General features: G+C 39.9%; 1 protein-coding gene across 4 annotated transcripts in view; it reads left to right on the forward strand.

The window, feature by feature from the left end:
• afap1l2 (actin filament associated protein 1-like 2) overlaps window positions 1-24,089 on the forward strand; it is a 220,921-nt gene that overhangs the window by 185,533 nt on the left and 11,299 nt on the right. For all 4 annotated transcript variants that reach the window (XM_072557366.1, XM_072557367.1, XM_072557365.1 and 1 more), the window contains 8 exons: window positions 2,042-2,132; window positions 8,272-8,403; window positions 10,150-10,361; window positions 11,873-12,018; window positions 12,777-12,885; window positions 18,885-19,127; window positions 22,049-22,226; window positions 23,482-23,646. In XM_072557366.1, coding sequence (XP_072413467.1) covers window positions 2,042-2,132; window positions 8,272-8,403; window positions 10,150-10,361; window positions 11,873-12,018; window positions 12,777-12,885; window positions 18,885-19,127; window positions 22,049-22,226; window positions 23,482-23,646 — 1,276 coding nt within the window. The remainder of the gene's footprint in view (window positions 1-2,041; window positions 2,133-8,271; window positions 8,404-10,149; window positions 10,362-11,872; window positions 12,019-12,776; window positions 12,886-18,884; window positions 19,128-22,048; window positions 22,227-23,481; window positions 23,647-24,089) is intronic.

Consider the following 24,089-nt stretch of genomic DNA (forward strand, 5'->3'; position numbering starts at 1 on the left):
TCAAAAGAGAAAATGCCATTCTCCAAATCTTTGTACTGTAATAAAGTATTGTTTCCCCTGTGAACTGACAGCAAAGTGGATTCCAAGCTGAAACAGTCGCACAGAATGACCATGACAAATTGACCTTCCTCAACATGCAATGTAATTGTACTGTGATGTTAGCTAATCTATATGAGATCTGGCTATATATATATATATATATATATATATATATCCTAACATACTTGTGCTGTAATGCAGTGTTTGAGTGAGAACAATTAATCTTTTGGTTGGCACTCAATTCTGAGAAGAAAACTGGGGAGACAAAAGCCACTGTTTTGTTAAAGCAATGTGCTTGTTTTAGTTGAGTTCTTCTATTTCCTATATAAGCTCAGGTCAGACCTAAAGGCTTCTTTAATGGTGTTTCTTAACAATATATACACGATAATGTGGCAGAGCAGAATTCCCTGCTCTGAGCTACTCTTGTTCCAACCTTCCAGCAGAGTCACTATCACATGACTACAGAGGTTAGAGTTACATAACATACCAAGATGCTTATCTGCATATTTATTAAACCATATCTGGACACAGCCTTCATCATCTTCCACCCATTGGCTAACGGATAGAGTACAGGAGGTTATGGCTCCAAAACAGCCTACTCACCAACAACTCGTTGTGGATCGGCATGTATTTGATTCTTATCAGTTTTCTCAACTTATGTAAAATGTTCTCTTCCACTGAAAACAGCTGAATAAAATCTAATGAAAATCATTTCCATTCACGTCAGAGACTTTAGATGGGATTTTAACTGGAAGGAGCAATTGGGCAGATGCACAGTGACACTTGTGGTTGAGAATGAAGTATTTGGGTGACAGGAGATTATCTCCCAGAGATGATAAGGAGGCCATTTGTGGAGGGCCTAGTGAGGAGGCCCAACCTTTTCATTGTGCTCCTCCAGGCTCCATAAAGAAAATAAGGAAAAAAAAACTAACATTAGGTGAACTGTGATCAAAAGTATTGTTACCTGAACAATTTGTCAGATTAGCAAGTGGTTGAGTTTACAGATTTGGAAAGTCTGCAGTCTTTTTTCTAAAACATCTGTTTTGAGTGAAGCAGTTAGATACACCCTTTCTCAGCTATTTAACTAAAAGCAAGTTCTTCTGTGAGCTCTCTCAGTTACTTATATAAAATCTTTTGCTTTCCATTAAATTCAGAATCTGATGCTTAAGTCTTTACCGTAGGTTAAACTTCGAATCTGCTTATTGTGTATTCGTCTACTGCCAGCAGAACAGGGACAATAGAAAAAGACAGTGAGTGGGACACGGTTCTTTTTTCTCCTTTGTGTAACCTTATCCTAACTGAGAAACACTTCTCCACCACAGTCTGCACTACATCCATTAAGGTTTCAGAAGAATTATGTTTAGGAAGGCAATGGTTCATTAGGGTGCTGTAGAAGAAACTCAGTCTCTCAAATATAATGCAAAGAACTGACTAACTTCTGAATAGTAGATTTCATCTCCCAAAATGTTCTTACCATGAACATACTTGATTATAGAAGGTGCTTCTCCTTACCATTGTAGCTTTGGCACTGTGTTGTTTATAAACCTCCCTTTGTATTGCATCAGCGTGATAGCTGAAGGCTGGCGATGCCAGTTGTATGTGGCTACACCACAGCATCAGAAACATTAGGGTGGCTTCTAATAGCAGACACATCAATAGGCTATATTGTCATTGAAATGTAGAAGCAGCCTAGTATCTGTCCTAACAACTACAGGATCAGGCATGCAAGGAGGCACACAAAAGATAGCATTCCAGAGACTGTCACCAGTCACAACCCTAGTGCTAGGCCTTGGATCTGAGCTGCAATTGATCAATACAGTGGGCACTACTGAAGTGTCAATTAGATCCAGCATCTCTTGGAAGCTGCATTCTATTACTCTCTCCAAAATCGGCATCTACTTTGGATATATTAACTTGATACCCCCCCTGCCAAAGAAGATAGCTTTGTGGGCATCTGGCTGTTCTAGGTAGTACTGACCTATGGTCTTGTTTTCTATTTTAGCTGGATTCATCAGAACGTTATTCAGGTGCATCAGAGAGTGGAAACAGTACCGATGGTGGATCTGTACATGATATCATGGAGGCTAAGGATGGTATGCTAATTATCTGTCAGTAGATATAATCAGTTGTATGTTTTGTCTTTACTGTTTGGTTGCAAAACTGGATTGAGCACAAGAGAAAACCTTGGATAGACATATCTCGAGCTGTATTTCTTAATGAAAGAAAATGTGGATGGGCACTGTTCTTGATGTTTTGTTTTTCTTTCTGCTTTATACCCTGGCATAGAATACAGCTGTAACCCCTGTGGTCAGTTAATTAACTGTTGGCTTTTGGTTAAATCTATTAATACAAATGAATAAGACATGATAAAAAAGATGGGATTGTTCTTGTCCTTTTGCAACTCAGCTTTTCATGGAGGGTAATGTGATGAACATCTGCCAGAACAAGGCGGGAGTATTTGGCCCAATAACCCTGTCCTTTCTGCAGGCCATGTGCATTCTGCTGTGCTGTGAACTTTATCCTCCTAAGTTTGTTGCAGATTGTGTAACCTAATATTCCTTTCACCAAAAATGAAATACAAAGACCAGCACAATACCTGTATAGCCTTACGTGCTCCAACTCAGTGAGTTGTTTTCACTGATCTATCCAGAATTCTGCAGGATCAGGGCCAGTGTGTTCCTGGGTATTTGATCTCTTTTACTTTTACTTTTCCTTAAACTTTATTCCCATTCTGTGCCTAAGATTTATCCATTTTCTTTTCCTTAAATCTATTGAATCCTTCCATTAGTGGCATGGGTTGGATCCTCTATCACATATATAAAACTACATTGTGACCTTTTGTTGCGCTTATGCCTTATTAAATTTATGCTTTAGACCATTGTCTGTACTTACAGTCCAAGTTAAATAGTCTCCTTCTATCTAGACTGTAAGTGCCATTGGGTGATTTTTCACTGGATTATGTTTCTTCTTAAACACATTTCCTCCAAAAAAAATATAATTCAGTGCAGCAAGTCCCTCTTATTATTCAATCCATAAAGCAAAAAAAAATCTATTTCCCTGTCTGATTTATCAAGTAAAATTACTCCATTGTTCACTTATTGATCTATTGGGGATTTTTATAATAAATATTCCACCTGGGCTCAACACCAACTCCAACAAACCTCATATCCCCTGCAGGCCATCATCTGCATTCTCCCCAGCCTAAATATGGTTCAGCAAATATGGTAAATTAAATGAGAATCGGGAAACTTACAAAGATCCCATCACTATATTCTCTCCTACTGGAATTTATTCCCTGTCAGCACATGACCTTTTATTGTTCCAAGGTAGATTGAATATCGGATGGAGGGTCATGCCAACAGACATATTTATTTAACGTTAAACAAATAAATGATTGGAATTAATACAAATATCATTGTATAATATTTTCAAGCTTTGCTGTTCTACTCAAAATGTCAAGACAACAAATATGTCTTTGTTGCCTGGCATAAAATAGTTCCTTAATAAAACACAACTTAAATTTTGTGCAATGCACTGTGATCATGAAGTTTCTATCCAATTCAATCTCTATACTGCCTTCAAATTCACTGAAGCATTGTGTTCACAGAAGCAAATGTAAGCCTACAATGGGAAGCTATTCAAAGAATCATTGATCCTACCTCAAATATGGAGCTAACCTACTTCTTCACCCCAGACTCAATAATCCATCAAAACCAGTAGCCAGGATATCAATCTTCCAGGGTGTTTAGAGTTGCATTGGATGGTTTGATTCATAGATTCATAGACTGTCTAAATATTGCCCTATCCAAGACGTGATCTGAGTATAGTGTGCATAATAAAACTATATATGCCAAAGACCTCCATGTCGAATTGATATTAGTCAGGCTGTATCTCCTTTATGATGCGGTGAATCTCAGGTCCCAAAACGAGTGCCAGTTCAGGAACTCTTGTTAATTATCCGGACATTGCCATCACCTTTGCTAGTGATAACCCAGGTTCAGCTTGATCCAGAAATCCAATCGATTCTTAATTCCGTGACTTTCTGTGTAATGTATCATTCTCCAATCCTTAGGCATGTTTGAGCTAATGTATTGGAAAATTGAATTAATGAGGTGAGCATGGATAGAAGAGTTTATGGAATCATAGGATAATGCAGCACAGAATTCAGCACTTATCCCAGTCCTTTGACAGAGCCATCCATTTAGCCATACTGCCTTGCAATTTCCCTTTGGCCCTAAAAAGTATTCCTCTTCACATATATATCCAGGTCACTATTGAAAATTACTATTGAATCAGCTTCCACAGCACTCCCAGTCCAGATAATGTTTTAAAAAACAATGTAAATATACTGTTTCTTTATCATCATTCATTCCAATTATCTTGATTTGTAACCTTCAGCATCTGACTGTCCTGCCAATGGAAGCAGTTTGCCCATTTCATTTGACTTTTCCTGATTATTGATTGTTATGGAGTAAGAGAAAATATCCTCTGAACTCCTTAGATACATGGAGATATGTAAGGCTGCAAGGGAGGCTCAAAAAGATAAAATTACTTGTCTTCTTTTTTACCCAAATGCAAGAATTAAGGGCTCTTTAGAAAACAAGACTTTTGATTTTTTACCTGTAATGCTGAAGGTGGTAGGTGGTTCACAGTTTTTACTGAGATAGTGTTACCTTGTGTCATTTCTCTTACATGTTAATTTTTTCTCCCACCCAATGTGAGTACATAGTCTGGTTTAAACACTAATATTGTGCTATTTTCAAACAATTGCCTTACTTCAGAGTTACAGGAAATTATAGAACAAAGAAAAGCATGAAAGAAACTCTTATGGCCACTGATTCCAATTGTTCCTTTTAATCGTTATCTGTATTTCAACATTGTTTATAAATTCTGAAGTAAAGCAGACTCAAGTGGAATCATTGCGTGGTATTGTTAATTAATCTTTCTATAAACATTACTCTACATTTTTGCTTAAACTCTAAATTATTTAGAGTTTAATCTTTTTAGAACATAATTATATGCTGTTCTATTACACTTACAATACTGACATCTATCCAACTTTGTGGAAAATGACCTCTGCGAATGTTGTCCAGAGAAAGCAGGACAAATCCACTCTGGCCAATATAAGCCCTTTCTACAAAACAATGGAATAAGTCATCAACAGCTGTATAAAGCAGCACTCTCTCAACCATTCACCCGATAACTTGCTCACTAATGCTCATTTTAGATTCTACTAAGACTTTTTGTTTCCAATCTTGGTTTAAAAAGACCAAAGAGTTACGTATAAGAACACAAGATGCAGGAGCAGCAGTAAACCGTACAGCCTCATTGAATCTCCTCCAACATGCGGTATGATCCTGGCCGATCTTACACTTCCACTTTACATCCACTCCCCATATCCCTTGTTTCCTTCAGAAACCAAAAATCCATTCACTTCAGCCTTCAAGATATTCAATAATGGAGCATCCACAACCAAAGTTTCCAAATATTCACAATCTTTTGAGTGAAGGCATTTCTTCTTGCCTCAGTCATAGATTATGAAATAATTGGCTCAAAATCCTGAAATGGTGCCCTAGTCAGATTTCCTAGTCAGGTGAAACAACAGCCCAGATTTTGATGGAGTCATGTGGTGCCATTCAAGAATGGAAGGTGGCACCCAATTCTGGTTCCCCATTCCCACAACCCCTTATTTTTGCTGACCCAAGGTAAAACAGTGGGTAGAAAGCTTGCAACGTGAGTGTCTGATTTTGCTGACTCGATGTCTGGTACAGGCGTCTCCTAGACCTCCGCAACCTACAAGGAGCCAGGCAAGCTTTCTGTTTACTCTTCGCTCACAGCCCCTCAGAGGATTTGTGAACCATAATCAGGATTTCAAATCTTTTTAAGGGTAGACTTAAAATGTCTTATTTAAGACCCCATGCCACTAAAATGGCCCCCAATCTGCCTCCATCTCCAACTTAGTGCCAGTCATTACCCCCCCCCCCCCCCACCACCAACTCATTGCCCCTCATACTATTCATACCAAATCACTCCCTACTCATTGTCCTCTATGCCCATTTAACCAGGATGCGGTATGTAAAGAACCAATAAATCATTTAGATATCCTGTATAAAAATACTCAGAAAAGATGCATCTTTTCAATAATCATGTTTTGAGAATAACATCTGTTCTTTAACCATATGAAGCAGCCAGGAACATATAATGAGGACAGACATAAGAGCTCTGTAGTTAGAACTGATGGAGCAAAGGATGATGTTAGCAGGTGTTTCTGTCTTGACAATTGTAGAGAACTATTGACATTGCTGATTGACATCTTTAAATGGTTAGAATAAAGAATTCTGTCTGTGATCTCTGTTATCAATATCTCAACGTGTACTTCCACAAAATTGAAATGTGTGAAATATTTGAAACCTTTATTATTGATGTTCTAATAATTTATCTCATTAAGACTTCTCGAAAGGTGGAGGAACAGCAACTTATTTTACCTCAACTGAAAATTGGAGACTAGTTTTTTTTTCTGAGCAGTTGTTAGCATGCCATTGCTACTGTGTGGTTCATTGGCTCTGCTTATAGTGTATATTGGGTATATGGAAGGGCCTTAAATTGATATGAGCTGATATGGGGACTAGAAGCATCGGGGTTTGACAGATGGTATGAGTTGGCATGGTGAATGGGTGAGGTATGAGGGAATGTCAGATTCCCCTAACAGCAATCAATACAATCAACTGGATGGAGTCCTGAGGATTGAGGCTGGCTTTCTGATCAGCCTGCCTCAGTATTCTGCTGCTACTGTAGCCACTTACGTTCAGTTCCAGGGTTAGCATTCTGAATTCGCCCAACATTCCCATTCCCGAATGAAAACTGTGTCATTGGATGGCCTTTCCAGCAAGGTGGATTTGGCAACTTGAGAAAGTTCCCAATTCAAACTGATCAGCTCAGTTACAAAAATCTAACCCTTTTACCTTGCTGACCCTTAACCTCCAGTTCATGAGAGCTTATTTCCAAGAGACATTTTGCCTGTGACTAATTATGTTTGTTTAGATGAAGAAATTATTGAGCCAGTTTCCTCACTATTCTCAGCAATTTTAAGTAAAAGCTGGAAAAGAAATACAAGTTACCTTTTCCACATTTTCTATCAATTCGGTCGGGCAGCCTCCTTTGTAACTTATTTTTGTGTTCATCAGATTGGAAATTATCCTTGTTCAGCTCCAATTTAGTTTTTCTTTCATCAAATAACTACATTTCTTTTTCTTTATTCGTTAATGGGATATGGGCATCACTGGCAAGACCAGCACTGGCTGCCCATCCCTAATTATCCTTGAACTGAGTGGCAACTTTATAGAGCAGTTAAAGAGTCAACCTCATTGCTGTAGGTCTGAAGTCACATATAGGCCAAACCAGATAGTGACAGTAGATTTCCCTTACCTAAGAGACATTTGTGATCCAGATCCATTTTTACAGCAATTGATTCCAGTTATCAGTGTGACTGAAACTAGTTATATTTTGCAGATTTTTCTTGAATTGAAAAATTAGCGGCAACAGTGCTGCTGAGTGTTTCCAGAATTTTCTGTCTTTTATTGAATTCAACTTCACCAACTGCCACAGTGAGATTTAGACCCATGTCACTTGCGCATTAGCCTCATCCTTCAACTTTCTCGTCCAGCTCCCTAAAATTAGAGAAGTGCAATATAAAACTAAAAGTATCATGTATGGTAGTGCTGTAGTTATTACTGACATTAAAACATCGGAGTTCAAATGCCACCATGCCATATTTAAAATGTAACTCAGTGATTCTTGAACTGACGTGTTGCAATGTCAGTGGCTGCCGGTTTATTCTTTCTTTCTTTTTGATATGTATGGCACATTTGAAAATATATTTGAGATACTTTTGTTTCTAATGGTGGTACACATCCAAACATTATCATCGTATGTTATTAAATTAACTTTGTGTATGGATGATAAACATTAGAGGGAATGTTGCTGTTCAGTGTTTCTAGAATTTTCTGTTTATACTTCAGTCCTCCACAATCTGCAAAATTTTGCTTTTGTATTGTCATGGTTTTAAATTTATGCACATTTGGGTTTTTCCTGGAATAGAGCATTAATTAACATCTATTTCTCTGGTTCCAATGTGCATGGAAATTTGGGAAATGCAGTTGAAAAGGAAATGATAACAAGAATTTGGAACATTTATATGATTAAATTATCTTTGACCTTTAATTTTCTGTCCAGTGAAAAAGAAATCCAGTATTGGCGACCTTAAAACTGCAGGTCTGAAGCTGAGTAGTTTTATGAATCTTGGGAAAAAGAAGCCTATATCTGTGGAGATTCCCATTAACAATAAGAAGAATGTTGAAGCATCAGGTGAGTTAATTGTGGTTGACATGTCAAGTAGATGTTCTGTAAAATGTAAAGTTACTGCCACCATGTGGCACTTTGTGTCATTAAATATAAGGAGAAAATCAGGTATGACTTCAAACTGTTATTGTATTATTGATTATAAATGTGCTGTGTTGTTATAGATTGGATTTGCAGGACATCAGTGACAAGCAGATAACAGACTTTGTGGTTTTTAATACTTAGGTTCTGGAGTTGATCAGTTTATTGGCTGTATTATGAGCTGAATAACTGCCTACGATTATGGTTGAAGCAAAATCAGGACATCAGCAACTGACACCTGAAGAAGAAAGTTAGATGAATGCTTCAGAGAGAGCACTTTATCAAAATCTTAAATGTCAGCTTACTTTTTAGCTACAGCCTGACCTGGGCATTTCCAGCATTTTCTTTTCTTTTCATTATTGACTGTTCATTTGATAACTTTAGAGACAGGATAGTCAAGGTGACTGGACCAAAATTGCTTCCAAGTCAATGTTTTACATTTTACGTATGAATTGTCATCTTGGGGCATCATATAAGAGTAAGAATATAAGAAAACATAGAATAAGGAAAGGACTTGAGATGGCACAGTGGCTCAGTGATTCTACTATTGCCTCACTGTGCAATGGATCAATGTATGATTCCAGACTTGGCTACTTTGTAGAGTTTGCACATTCTCCCTAGGTCTGTGTAGGTTTCATCTGGGTGTCCAGTTTCCTCCGACATTCCAAAGATGTGTAGGTTTGTTTGATTGGCCCATAGTGTTCAAGTTATGTCAGCTAGGTGGATTAGTCATGAGAAATGTAGGGCTATGAGGATATGGTTAGGTGAGGGTGAGTTTTGGCGGGGGAATGGGATGCTTTTTGACAGGGGTGGGGTCAGTGCAGACTCAATGGGTCAAATGCCCTTTATCTGCACCATAGAGATTCTGTGATTCAACTCTTTCCAGACTCTATGGACTTTCAACGTCATTGTCAACTGCAACTGACTTAAATCAATAACATCCAAGTATATCTAATTTGGTAATCTTAATTAGTTCACCTCATAGGTTGCAATCACATGTGATGTTTTCATGGTCCCAGCATGGATGGCTACCTGGCCAGGGTAGGAACTGAAGGTAATAGGGATACACAGATACAGATGTAATTACATGTCATTGATTAACCTCCTCTGTGCCTATCCACAGAACTTTCAAACCTAAACCTATTTCAAACAGATATTTGACCCAGCCCTCTTCCTCAGCACTAATTGCTTATCTTCAAAGTCTACTCCACAGTTTCAGTGCAACGTGAGATAGAGAAAAAGACTTGTTGCTTGAAATGGGAAATGTTTCTGGCAGGCAAGCAAAGGAGAAAATTCTGGCTCAATGGATACTTACAGGCCTCTTGATATTTCATAGTCAAGGCTCCTGATGTGAGAAGTGCAGGATGCTAAAATCCTGAACTGCTAAAGACAATGCATCAAAAAAGAAAAAGAAATTGTGAGCACCACCTTAAATACCCACAGTTAGAATCCAAGTGGAAATGTTCATGCTGAATGATCACATGAGCACAGTGTTGCTGCTTCAGCAAGAGTGCCCACCGGAAAGCGCAGATGATAGTTCATGCCTTTAGCATTAAACGACCAGTCTCAATATCAACTCTGCAAATTAGTTCTTCTGGAAAGCTGTTGCATGTGGATATAATTCCGTGCGGTGTGAATGATTTAAGCAGACTTACATTCTTCTTTTGACAGGGTATTTGAATGTGTTTATGAACAGCCAGTGGCGTACCCGTTGGTGTCAAGTTAAAAATGGACTTATCCACTTCTATCAGGACAAGAGCAAAAACAAAGCTGTTCAAAATCCTCTAAGTCTAGAAGGCTGTGAGGTTATTCCTGACTCTAGTCCAGAACATTTATATTCCTTCCGCATTTTGCACGATGGCGAGGAGGTAGCTTCTTTAGAGGTAATATGAACACTGCACAGGCATTGATGTTCTCTGTCTTAATCATAATAAGTGCAGTATGTGAAGGTTTGTTTAATTTAAAATTTTGATTTATAGCTGTGCCTATGTTGCAGAATGACAATATTGTTATGGTACAGTGAGATACCATTCTGCCCATCATGTCTACCTAGGCTTGCCGAATTAACATTATGACTTTGTGCCAATCACAAGCCTTTTCTTCATGCCATTATCCATTGCTTCTATTCAAGTAGCCATCTCCTGTCCTCTTGAGTGTCTCAATGCTGCCTATCTCCACCACATTTCCAGGAAGTGCTTTCCAGACACAAACCACTTGCCGTTATGAACAAATTGTTTTCTTCTTTTGCACGTTACCTAAACTCTATCACACTGACATTTTTGACTGAACCTATAATATTGTTATGCAATATGTTCACCAATTTTACAAGATCATAGTTTAGATGTGCAGTAATTTGGTCTTGTCAACTTTTGCCCAGCTATATTGAACATAACCATTATACGACTGTCCATTAAAATACCTGATCTATAATAGGTAAAAACACCAACAAACCTTGCCCTCTCCACAACACTATCAAGAATCATGAGGTAATATCTCTCACATTATACAAGTGATAAATGCTTATATTTAATCTAAGTTTAAATACTTGTGCATTTCCATTTCTCTTCCTCTGTCTAAAATAGCAATAAAAACATATTGGACAGATTAGGTGAATTTCCCACCGCACAATTCAATGAGGAAAGTTTAGACGAGCTATAAACACATGGGTCCATGATCCTTAATCCCCTGAGGAAATCGGCATACCTTTCGAGTGGCTGTAGTTGCGAGTTTGTTTCAGGACGTGGCTGAAGAGCTTCAGGACAGAGGAGATGACCTGGGGGGGTGCAGTGAGAGAGGGACTCACTGAGATCCTTGTAGAGGGAGGAGGAGAGCTTCTTCAAGGTAGGCATCTTTGCAAGAGGATTCGCAGTAGGTTAAGATCAACTAGGAGAAAGTGAGGACTGCAGATGCTGGAGTTCCAGAGTTGAAAAATGTCATGCTGGAAAAACACAGCAGGCCAGGCAGCATCCGAGGAGCAGGAGAATTGACGTTTCGGGCATAAGCCCTTCTTCAGGAATCCTGAAGAAGGGCTTATGCCCAAAACGTCGATTCTCCTGCTCCTCGGATGCTGCCTGGCCTGCTGTGTTTTCCCAGCATGACATTTTTCAACTCTCGAACTCCAGCATCTGCAGTCCCCACTTATATCTTTCGAGTGACATGATAAGAGCCAATGTCTCAGCCATCATTTTAAGCATTTCCCTTAACTCTGCCAACAGGACCATTTATTTATGCTTTATTTGGATTCCGTGAAATTCCTTAGTGCGTAATCTACAATGAAGGCATTACTTCAATATAAGTTTTGTTGCTATTTCTTTCACTCTTATTGGTCTTATGCCTTTTTTGTACACATTTATGTTGGCATATTTCATAAAAATATTCTACTTGTCTTTTGCAGGCTAAGTCTTCAGAAGAAATGGGTTACTGGCTTGGTCTTCTGCTGGCTGAATCAGGATCTAAGACAGACCCTGAAGAGTTCACTTATGACTATGTTGATGCTGACCGAGTGTCTTGTATAGTGCATGCAGCCAAACATTCTTTATAGTGAGTCACATTTTCTATTTAGAAACACATTTTTCAGTAACACATGCATGGTTTATAGGGTGAAGTAAAAGTAAAGTATCTCCTGCAGAATTGGGTGTCCAGTTATTTTCAGCTTTAAGGCTGTGAGTTTGGCATTTGGTTTTTTCTGAAGATTATCTAAAATTATGGGATTTTCAATGAGGAACTTGTGCCTGAGAAAGCTTCAAAAGCAATACTTTATTGCTATTTTAGACAGAGGAAGAGAAATGAAAATGCACAAGTATTTAAACTTAGAATAAATACAAGTATTGATGGAATTAAAAACCCTCATTCTACTGAGTGGCGGTCAACTTAATCAGGAATTATACCTCCTTAAAAGAAAAAACTATAACAATTGTTTGAAACCCATTCCTAAGCATAAAGGAGCAATGTTTTAAAGCCATTCAGACTTCATGGTAAGTCTGTCTTTCTGAGTATATGCTTATGCTGTTTCATGTGTGCTATGTCCAAAGGCAGACCCTTGGCTAATTGTCTGTTGATGCTCCATTCTGAGCTTTTACTCTTTGCATTTTGTGGTGAGGCAGTTTGCAAGTTCCTCTCAGCCAAAACAGAAATCAAACCTACATGTTTGGCACATCCTGAAGCACACAATAATCATTTAGTTGACTGAGTAAACCAGCCCCAACTATATTCATACATAAAGTTGGAAATGAACTACTATCTATATGTATTTTAGTGAATAGATTATTTGCTTAATTAGCATTTTTCTTGCCTTTTAGCTTACTGCAGCGTAGATACTCAGAGCCAAACACATACATCGATGATTTACCTGTGGTGCAGAACCAGACTGATGACCTCTATGATGATGTGGATGTACCTGAATCTGTGGTAGGAACATTTTTTTTGTTATTTTTACAATTTGAGAGAAAAATGCAGAAGAGTACATTTTTAATCAAAGTTTCCACAGCAGAGGTATAAACATAAATTTTGATATATGTCCATCAAAAGCAAAGGGCATAATGCATCTTAACAGCCCTCTTATCGAAAGGATGTTGTGAAACTTGAAAGGGTTCGGAAAAGATTTACAAAGATGTTGGCAGGGTTGGAGGGTTTGAGCTACAGGGAGAGGCTGAATAGATGGGGGCTGTTTTCCCTGGAGTGTTGGAGGCTGAGGGGTGACCTTTTGTAAAATCATAAGGGGCATGGATAGGGTAAAGACACAACCTTTTCTCTGGGGTGGGGGAGTCCAGAACTAGACAGCAGAACAACAGCTTGTCTTCTACAGCCTTCAGGATTCAATATCAAGTTTAACTATTTTAGAGCATCACCACCCCCCTTCCATGTCTTTGCATCCCTCCATCTCAACTCCTTTCAGTAAAGCCAACCCATTTTCACCTATCTAGCTTCTCTTCTTCCCTGGCTTACTATCAAAAATTGCTTTGTTCGCTCTCTGTTGTATTTTCCTTCTCTCTCACTCTCTATGAGCTCCACCCCATCTTACTCCTGTTTCTCCTTCCCATCATCAGCCTATATGCCATATTTTCTGAGCTGCTATCAGATCTGCTGGAGGATCATTGGACTCAAAGATTTGATAGCAATTTTCTCTTCACAGATTCTGCCAAAGCTGCTGAGTTTCCCCAGAAATTTCTGTATTTGTTCAATACAAAGGTATTTTCTAACTAGATGATGGGTCAGACACAACTCAATGGGTAACTGTTTTGCCTCTGAGTCACAATATTCCAGTTTCGAGTCTTATTCTAGAGTTTGAGGGCAAAATGCAAGGCTGATATAGTCTTACGCTAAGATGCTATTTTTGGAACTATTTGTTCAGCCAGGCCTATCTGATATGACAGCTCAATACTGTAGAATCTGCTGTCTTTACCCTGCATGGCCCATGTGTGAAATAAGAGCAGGAAATGCTGGAGAAGCACAGCAGGTCTGGAAGCATCTGTGGAGAGAGAAACAGAATGAACATTTCAAATTGAATTTGACTCTTCGGTGGATCCGAAAGTGACTGGAGGTAGTGGACTTTATGCTGGAGAAAGGGAGTGGAGCAAGTGGAGCAGATATTGAAGATGTGCCTGACCCCACAAAGTAACTGAGGGATGGACATTTATAAAACACATTCCATATCTTCAGTATAATCTCAAACACATGATGGGATCCTGTGTTCTGTTTGCTGATAACACAAAGTGATGTGGGACAGTAAGATGCAAGGAGGACTCAGAAAGGCTGGGAAGGGGATTGGACAGGTTCAGTGAGTGAGTCAGTAAGACATAGTCTGTGCAATATCACACAGAGAAATGGGAGGCTTTGTTCCTTCACTTTCCCTCTTTACTCCATTGGCAACTTGTGTATCATCTCCACATTCCAATGATATGTCCTGTTTCATGGGTTTAAGAGGCAAAGGCAGTGCAAATGGTTCCAGAGAAGAGGTAAAGATGAAAAATAGGTGTCAACAAAAAGTGTTAGTGGGCAATAGCAATAAATAGACCCGCTCTACTGTGTGCAAGACCTTGTAAAACAGATGCTGGATTGGGGAAGAAGGGGAGAAATCAAAGTGGACTTCAGAGTTCATGTTCTGAAGTTGTTGAACTCAGTGTTGAGTCCTGAAGTGTGTAAACTGTCAAAACAGAAAATCAGATGCATGGCATTTCTTCAGGGTTGCATTGGGCTTTTCTGGAATGCTGCAGCAGACCAGGGTCAGAAATATCAGCATGGAATTGAGATTGTGCATTTAAATGGCATGCGACCAGAAGATCCAGATCATTTTTGTGGACATAAGACCATAAAATGTAGGAGCAGAACTAGGCTATTTGTCCCATAGTTCCAGTATTCAATCATGGCAGATATGGTTCTCAACACCATTTTTCTGCCTTCTTCCTGTAACCTTGATCTCCTCACCAATCAGTGACCTATCTATCCACATCTCAAATACATTCAATGTCTTGGCCTCCAAAGACCTTTGTGGCAATGAATTCCACAGATTCACTGCCTTCTGAAGAAATTCCTCCTCATCTCAGTTCTAAAGGACCATCCCTTCACTCTGAGGCTCTGCCTTCAGATCCCAGTTTCTTCGACTAGTGGAAACTTCCTCTCCACATCCACTCTATACAGGCCTGTAGGCATTCTGTAAGTTTCAATGAATTCCTCCGCATCTTTCTAAACACCATTGAGTATCGACCCAGAGATCTCAACTCCTCCTCATATGTCAAGCCCTTCATGCTTGGGATCATTCTTGTAAATCTCTTCTGGAGCCACTCCAATGCCACCACATCCTTCCCTAGAAACAGGGCCCAAAACTGCTCACAATATTCCAAACAGTGGTCTGACCAAAGCCTTATTCAGTCTCAGGAGTACATCTCTGCTCTTGCGTTCGAGCCCTCTTGAAATGTTTGCAAGCATTGCATTTGTGTCCCTAACTGCCAGCTATGCCTGCAAGTTAGCCTTAACTATAACCTGAAGTAGGACTTCCCCAAGTCACTTTGTGCTTCAGATTTCCTAAGCTTTTCCTGGTTAGAAAATAGTCTGTATCTTTGTTCTTCACTCTAAAGTTCATAACCTCATACTTTGCCACATTGTGTTCCATCTGCCACTTTTTTGCAACTCTTTTAGCTTGTCCAAGTCCTTCTGCAGCCTCCCCACTTCCTCAACACTACCTGTTCCTCCACCTATCTTTGTTGCTAAGTTTGTAGATGATACAATGCCCTCAGTTCTTTTATCCAGTTCATTAATGTATAACTTGAATAGTTGTGGTCCTAACACTGACCCCCTGCGGAACTTTACTAGTCACCAGGTGCCGTCCTGAATAAGACCCCTTTATCCCAATCCCTGCCTTCTGTTAGTCAGCCAATCCTCTATCCATGAGTAGCTTGTCCTCAACAGCGTGGGCTTTTATTTGGCAGCCTCCTGTGTTTAACTTTGTCAAAGACCGGCAAAGCAGTCACACAGTCTGCATTTGGTGCTGCAAATGTAAAGGAGACTGTATGGTGAGGAGTAGATGCAGTAGACTAGATTGAAAGACTTTGCTTCATCTGGAAGGTGTGGTTGGGACCTTGGACAATGAACAGGGAGGAGGTAAAGGGGTGACTTTTTCACCTTCTGCAGTTGCGTGGGATGAAGTGTTGGGAGTGATGTAAGACTGGGCCAGTGTGTGGCGGAAGGAATGGCCCCTGCAGAATGCTGGCAAGGAAGGGAAGAGGAAGATATGCTTGGTATTGACATCCTGTTAGAGGTGGCTGAAATAATGGAGGTTGATCCTTTGAATACGGAGGCTGGTTGGGTGGAAAGTGAACATAAGGGGAGCCCTATTGATGGGAAAGAGGGGAAGAAATGGGAGAAGAACTATGCCAAATGGGTTGGACATGGCTGAGGGCCAAGTCAGCCATGCTGGAGGGTAGAATGTTTGCTTGAGGAGAAAGGAAGACCTGTTGGAATCACCACTGACTGTAGATGGTAGCATCATTAGAGTAGTTGCAATGGAGGTAGAGAAACCAGGATCCCCATGGTACCTTATTAGGGAAAAGAGCAACAGTCATTATCCCCAGTGTCCTGACCAATATATAACCCCTCAATCACAAAACACAGATTATCTGACTATCATCACATTGTTGGTTTTAGGTGGTTGCATGAATTGCAATTGCAACAATGACTGAACGTTAAAAACATCCCATTGGCTGTAAAGTGCTTTGAGATGTCCAATGGTCTTTAAACACTTGCGATGAATCAAGGTCTTTCCAGTCCTGTGTTTTTGTTCAGTAAACTGGAAACAAAACATTCAATTTGTTTTTCACAAGATACCTTCTAGTGTCTCTGAGCCTAAAGCATTGAATGTAACTTTCAGAGCCTCCTTGAAGTACTGGAAAGGAACACAATTAGCAAGAACTCCCCATGGTGATTCATTTACCCCAAGGATGTGACCAACTGTGTGGAGTTCCAACAAGATGTTCGTAAGGCTACTGAAAAATATCCTGAAAATTCAAGTTGGACTCTGTGCAATTTGCTCTTAAAATCCCACAGTCTTTTCTGTCAATTCTGGGACAATTGGAAGAATTATGCTGGAACAAAAGGCAGATAAACTAAAACCCACACAGCATTGTTTAAAATAAGGTTTATATTGAACGGTGCAATCTTTTTGCGATACTATATGGTGATCATGCAGAGAAATGTTACATGCAGAATAATTTATTCTAGAAAAGGATAACATCCATTCGTTTGATCTTTGCATTATGAGTAGGTTTATTAATGTGAAAACACTGAGTGGCCTGATGGTTCAATATAGTTGACTGGACCAGATAGCCCACAACTACAATTCATTTCTTCACCTCCTCTCTCCCCCCTCCCCCCCCCCCCCCCCCCCATTAAGTGGTTTCCAAACTCAAACAGTTATACTTGTAAGGGCCAGCAGAATAATGGACTCAATTTTGGGATTGCCCTGATGAAACTGGCAGAGGTTACTAGTCTTTGAACAGTGGTGATTGTGATGAGTTCAGCCAGGTGGACCTCATAGAATATGAGTCTCTGATTGGGGCTATTATTCTGGTCAAAACAGGGAGCCCTTGCTGTCAGATATAAACAGGAGTGTCAGAGGTTCTGCTCACCCTGAGAGCTGGCTCTGAGGGAGATTTACCATGTACTCTACATATGTAACAAAGGGTGACTTGTGGAGTTATTTCATACATGTGCATGATTAAATGCATAAAAATGTGTCTGTTCCTCTAAAGGACCTGTTTAAAATTCCCAGATAGAGAGCTTTAGAAGTCACTTGAATTAACTAAAAAATTAAACATTTCAATCTCGGGGGATTGAATTGCAATTGCAACAATGACAGAACTTTAAAAACATCCCATTGGCTGTAAAGTGCTTTGAGATGTCCAGTGGTCTTTAAACGCTTGCAATGAATCAAGGTCTTTCTAGTCCTGTGTTTTTGTTCAGTTAACTGGAAAGAAAACATTCAATTTGTTTTTCACAAGATACCTGCTCGTGTCTCTGACCCTAAAGCATTGAATGTAACTTATATCTTTCTTGAATGAGGTGGAACTGGATTTTTTATGTCATACTGGGTCATAATTACTCCTGAAAACCTCTCTGACACTGGAGAAACTAATTTTATATTTGTAGAAATCACTTCACAATTAAAATCCTATATGTTTTACCATTATTAAATTAATTCATTTTTGTAAATGATTGTTTATTATGTTTCAGTGCTTTGATACAATCCGAATGGCTTAAAAGTCGAAGGATAGTCACTGTATTTTACTTCCTGGTTTAACATCAAAGCCCTGTACATGCTGGGGATCTGACATAAAATAGAAAGTGCATTTGTGGAACAAGAAACAGAATTAATATTTCAAGTCCAATGACTCCGTGTTTGAAGGGAGTGAGGGAAGTTTTTGTTAATAACAGCACTGTTTCTCTTTCCACAGATGCTGCCAGACTTGCTGAGTTTCTCCAGCTCTTTCTGTTCTTGTTACTTCCTGGTTTGCCAGATGTGAGAATTCTGCAATGTCTTTGGCTGATTAGCATGCTTAGTTACATCATTGTTGCTGGCTGCTAGACGTCCTCTTTAACGGGCCCTATGAAATTAATGTCAAAAGTGGTGAAATCCATGTCACAGAGATCATTCACTGCTTGTGCAAATCTTTCTTGGAGGTCAGCAGCAAGCAGCCTCACTCCTCTCTGCAAATCCAGGCTCATTACTCTGGATTCACATTCTCAACAGAATTTAGGACTAGATTCGAATCATATCTGAATGCACTTGAAAATTGGGTTGGGATAGAATTGAAAAACAGGAGCCAGATAATCACTGCCCAAAGGCTGTGTTTGAAATACCTATTGTTAATTATTCCTTTTTGGTAAATTTGACCATGTGTTCTGTTTTTATACAGGATGATAAAACTAATGAGGAACAGTGCTATGGGGAAGATCAAACAAGGGTTTACTTGGACCTAACTCCAGTAAAATCATTCCTTCACTCTAGTAACAACAAATTGGCTTCTAATGTACAACCAAATGCATCAAACTCTGAGAATGGAAGAGAACCTTCAAATCTTATACAAATGAATGACAAAGACACAGCCAGTGATTCTGATTCTGGGATCACTGCAAGGCCTTTGGAGTCTGGTATCAAGGTAAACTCTTTAACATGCAGTGTCCAGTAAATTGCTGTATGGGATCATGTATCATTCAAAACCTTTCTGGCCATCTTTGGTCATCACCAAAAATCGGAATGTGCCTACTCAGAGAAATGGGATACTCTGTCTGAAAAGAGCTGATAATCTGTCTCCGCTACCTGACCAATTGAAAAACAATAGAAGGTAGGCATTGTCATCCATGGTGTTACACGAAACCCATGGAGCAGATGATTATCATTCTTAAGCAGACGTTCCGCTGCCTGGGCCACTACTGGGGAAGGGGGTGGGGAACCCCTTTTAAACCACTGAAACACATTCTTGGCAGCTGCTAAATCATTCACACCACTGATGTTAAGAGGACACAACAAGTCCAGCTGTCTTGTAACCTTTAGTCATCTTTCACAACTCAGTACTACCATTCATAATGCAGAAAGCCATCACTCTGCTTATTAAATGCCTCCTGCCTCCATCAGGAGCAAAAGGTTACTGTCCTAGAGAGGGGCTACGGGAACTCAAAACTTCAATTTAGTGCAGAGATATTATGCACCGCACTATAAGATCTTCTGTACTGAAGGTAGTACAAGCCTAGTTTACATAATTTGTCCTCACAATATAAATCTTGTAACGACAGTGTCATTCTATTTAACTTATGCTGCAGCAAATCCTTACAGCCAATCACTTTGCATATCGATTCAGTTTTTTACAAAATAAAAATTGCTTCATCATGAGGAGCATCACAAGAGATTGATAAAAATATTAAATTTCACAACCTAGGAGACTAAGTCCATTATTTCCACCTCATGACCAGAGTATCGTATTAGCCTGGGGCTGTAATGGTCTGCAGTGAACTTAGTTTCTTTTTAATTGCCAGTAAACTTGAGTCCACATCACAGAACTGCCTCTAATTGGCAATTATTTGGCAGTTTTACTCAGCAATGCCACAGGATGATGAGGGTGGTACAGCAGAAATACTAGCCAGGCTCTTGTTCAGACTGTGGGATTGTGGCAAGCAGAATGAATTGTATTATACTAGAGGTCGACATCATGCATTCCCACATTGGGTGTCTGCAATTATTTTATTCCCAACATCAATTTCCCTCAACTTGAAGAACACAGAATTTCCAGAGAAATGTTACACAGCAATCTCTTCTACAAGGTGTAAAAGTTGGACAGCACGGTGGTTAGCACTGCTGCCTCACAGCGCCAGGAACTCAGGTTCAATTCCACCTTCAGGTCTGTGGTGGTGTTTGCATGTTTTGGGTGGGTTTCCTCAACGATCGAAAGATGTGCAGGTGAAGTAGACTAGCCATGTTATATTGCCCATAGTGTGCTGGCTAGGTAGATTAGTGATGGGAAATGCAAGGTTACAGGGATAGAGTAGCGGGTTGGGTCTGGGTGGGATGCTCTTCGGAGGGTCAGTGTGGGCTGAATGGTCACCTTCTGCACTGTATGGATTCTGTAATTCTAAGTACATTGTTTATTTTAGTTAATAGCAAGTATTTTGCATATTCAGCATTTTGTAGAGGATTCCATATGTGGGATACATCATAGCGTCATACAGCATAGAAACAGATCCTTCAGTCCTACTGGTTAATGCCAACCAGGTTTCCCAAACTGAACTAGTCCCATTTGCCTGCATTTGGCCCATATCCCTCTAAACCTTTCCTATTCATGTACCTGTCCAAATGATTTTTAAATGTTGTAATTGTACCCACCTCTGCCACTTCCTCAGGCAGTTCACTCCATATATGCACCACCCTCTGTTTGTAAAAGTTGCCTTTCAGGTCCCTTTTTCATCTTTCCCCTCTCACCTTAAATCTATGCCCTCTAGTTTTGGACTCCCCTACCCAAAAGAATACCCTGCCTATTCCTCTTATATATGCCTGCCATGATCTTATAAACCTCTATGAGGTACCCCTCAACCTCTGACGCTTCAGGTCAAATGTCCCAGTCTCTCCTTATAATTTGAATCCTCCTGTCCTGGTAATATCCTTGTGAATCTCTTCTACAACCTTTCCAGTTTAATAACATTCTTCCGATAGCAGGATGACCAAAACTATATGCAAAACTCCAAAAGTGGCCTCACCAGTGTTCTGTACAGCTACAACATGATGTCCTAACTCCTATACTCAGTGCTCTGACCAATGAAGGCAAGCATGCCAAATGCCTTCTTCATCACTTTGTCTACCTGTGGCACCACTTTCAAGGAACTATATACCTGAACCCCCAGGTCTCTCTGTTTGACAACACTCCCTACCTTAACTGTCCCAGTTCTGTCCTGGTGTGTTTTACCAAAATGCAACATCTTTCATTTATCTAAATTCAACTCCATCTGCCACTCCTTGACCCATTAACCCAGCTGATCAGAATCCTATTGTCATCTTAGATAACCTTCTTCGCTGCCTGCTCTACCACCAATTTTGGTGTCATCCACAGCCTTACTAACTATGCCTCCTATATTCTCATCCAATTTGTTTATTTAAATGAAGTACAACAGTAGACCCAGCACCGATCCTTGTAGAATACTGCTGGTCACAGGCTTCCAGTCTAACCAACAACTCTCTACCACCATTCTCTGTCTCCTACCATCAAGTCAATTTTATATTCAATTGGCTAGCTCTGCCTGGATCCAATGTGATCTAACCTTATTTAGCAGTCTACTGTGTGGAACTTGTTGAAGGCCTTGCAAAAGTCCATGTGGACCATGACTACTGCTCTGCCCTCATTTGTCTGCTTGGTCACGTCCTCAAAAAGCACTCAATCAAGTTTGTGAGCCAGGATTTCCCACGCACAAAACCATGCTCACTATCCCTAATCAGTCCTTGCCTCTCCAAATGCATGCAGGTCCTGTCTCTCAGAATCCCCTCCAACAACTTAGGTGATAATAAGCTGAACTTTACTTGTTTTCTGGCACTCAGATATCCCAAGTGAAAGCAGAGTTTGAAGAAAAGTCCTCAAAGGCTGGCAGCAAGCCTTCAAATAGTCAGAAAGTGGTGATGCCTTGGGCTGATCAGAATAAGAATGGCACACCAGCAAGTAATCCACAAGTGAAGACAGTGACGGAGTGCATTGAAAAGCAGAAGCTGAGTGCAACAGGTGAACCATGGATCTCACTCTTACAGCGAAACCGATGTCTTAAAGAAATTCCCATTTGAATCTGTTTGTTCTTAACATCCACAATGTAGAAAACCATTTCCATATACTTCCATCACTCCACAGCAGTCCAGATCGGAACTGATCGCACCAGAATTTATGTAGGACTGAGCTAAAAAGCTATTTCTTCACTTAGGATTTAAATTTGTTAATTTTGAAACTCTGTATCCCAAAGAGCTATACATAATCAGGCATTGAGTATACTCAAAATGGAAGTTGATAGACCAATAGACTTTTTAAGGGAATCCAGGCATGTGGAGAGCAGCTGGCAAAGTGCTGTTGAGGTATAAGATAAGCCATGGATTAACTGAATGGTAGAGTAGGTTCAATATAACCCAGCTGCTATTTTTTTCTCTTATCCAATCTGCTTATGCACTGTTACCTGAAAATTCAATCACCCACTAATGAGGCAGGATCACAGTAGAGTGTTTCCTGCATATCCCTACGGTAGCAAAATGACCAACCTCTTTATGACAGTATTGGCAAGCAAAGGCTAGCATTCAGTTCCACCAAGACGCCTCCCCAGGTCACAGAGTGCCAGCAGGGTTTGACTCCAAGACATTCGGAGGAGAGCGGTGCCAGGTTCGGATAAGCAGCAACCCAGAATATAAATGTGCAGCCTGGATGAGCACTACTGCTCCCAGTTCCATGGAAATTAAAGTAAAAAAGCTTCAAACTTAGTTTTTAGATGGGGGTCTCCATTGATCCCTTGAAGTCTTGCTGACTTGATGCTGGGCACCTAAAGGTGCCAGGAATATTGCAAACTGTGCCTGTTCATTACCCAAAATGGCAAGGGGATTGATAGAGGAGATTTACACTTGCAATGGGGTTAATGTGAGTTGCAACAGGTAGCTCTCTTCAAAGGTATCTGAACAGTCTTAAAATGTGTTTATTTGTCATGTGTGCTTCATTGCAATCTAGCTGCAAGCATTTCTTACTGGGATTCTCACATTAATCTGTCGACAGTGGTCTGTGACAATTACCTGTGATGCCATTAAAAACTGTTCCAATAGAAGATTCCCAACCTTATTTTTGCACTTCATTCATGTCAGAATGTAATAATGCCACGTCTTGCTCTGGAACTTTCTGATCTCCAGCTCGAACAGTTCCGACAGCTGGCTCGACTTGCATTGATGAGTTCTTTCTGATAATCTGCAGTAAGCTTAATGCTAAGATTTTGCTCTTAAATCTATCCCAGTATCAATTGAAACCAAATTTGGGAAGAATCGAACTGAGGCCGATCTAAAAAAATTCATTGAAGAGAAAGAGAAACTGGAGAAAGAAAAGGAGCAGCTTCGAAATGAGCTGATGCAGCTAAAGAAACAGAAGAGGGAGGTGAAGGATGCAATGGCAGCTTGTAAAGGTAGATGTGACGATATGGACAAAAGGAATGTGGAAATAAGTGCATGCACAGTGTATGTCTATGCAAATTTATCAAGATAACATAATATCCATGTGAATTATTTCGGTTCATCACAGTATAAGACTACGGTCAAATTCATAATGGACTAGTTAGCTAAATTGGACAAATTAATATGCTGAAATAATGGCCAAATTGGCCATTTTTTTTAACGATGGAAACAGAACAACTATGCTTTTAAAAGGAAATTAAATGTCCACTTTATCAAAATGTAAATGCAGAGCTTGTGAAATAGAGCTGAGAATGGGACTGCTTGACTGTTCAACTGAGGGCTGGTAAGCATTCATTGCACTGAATGGCCTCCTTCTGTACCATAATGATTCTATTCTTGGAGGAATAATGGTAGTAGTAGATTTACTGAATGGATTTCCTTTGTGCTTGACACT

Source organism: Chiloscyllium punctatum, chromosome 38 (assembly GCF_047496795.1).
Source record: "Chiloscyllium punctatum isolate Juve2018m chromosome 38, sChiPun1.3, whole genome shotgun sequence".
Lineage (NCBI taxonomy): Eukaryota > Metazoa > Chordata > Chondrichthyes > Orectolobiformes > Hemiscylliidae > Chiloscyllium > Chiloscyllium punctatum.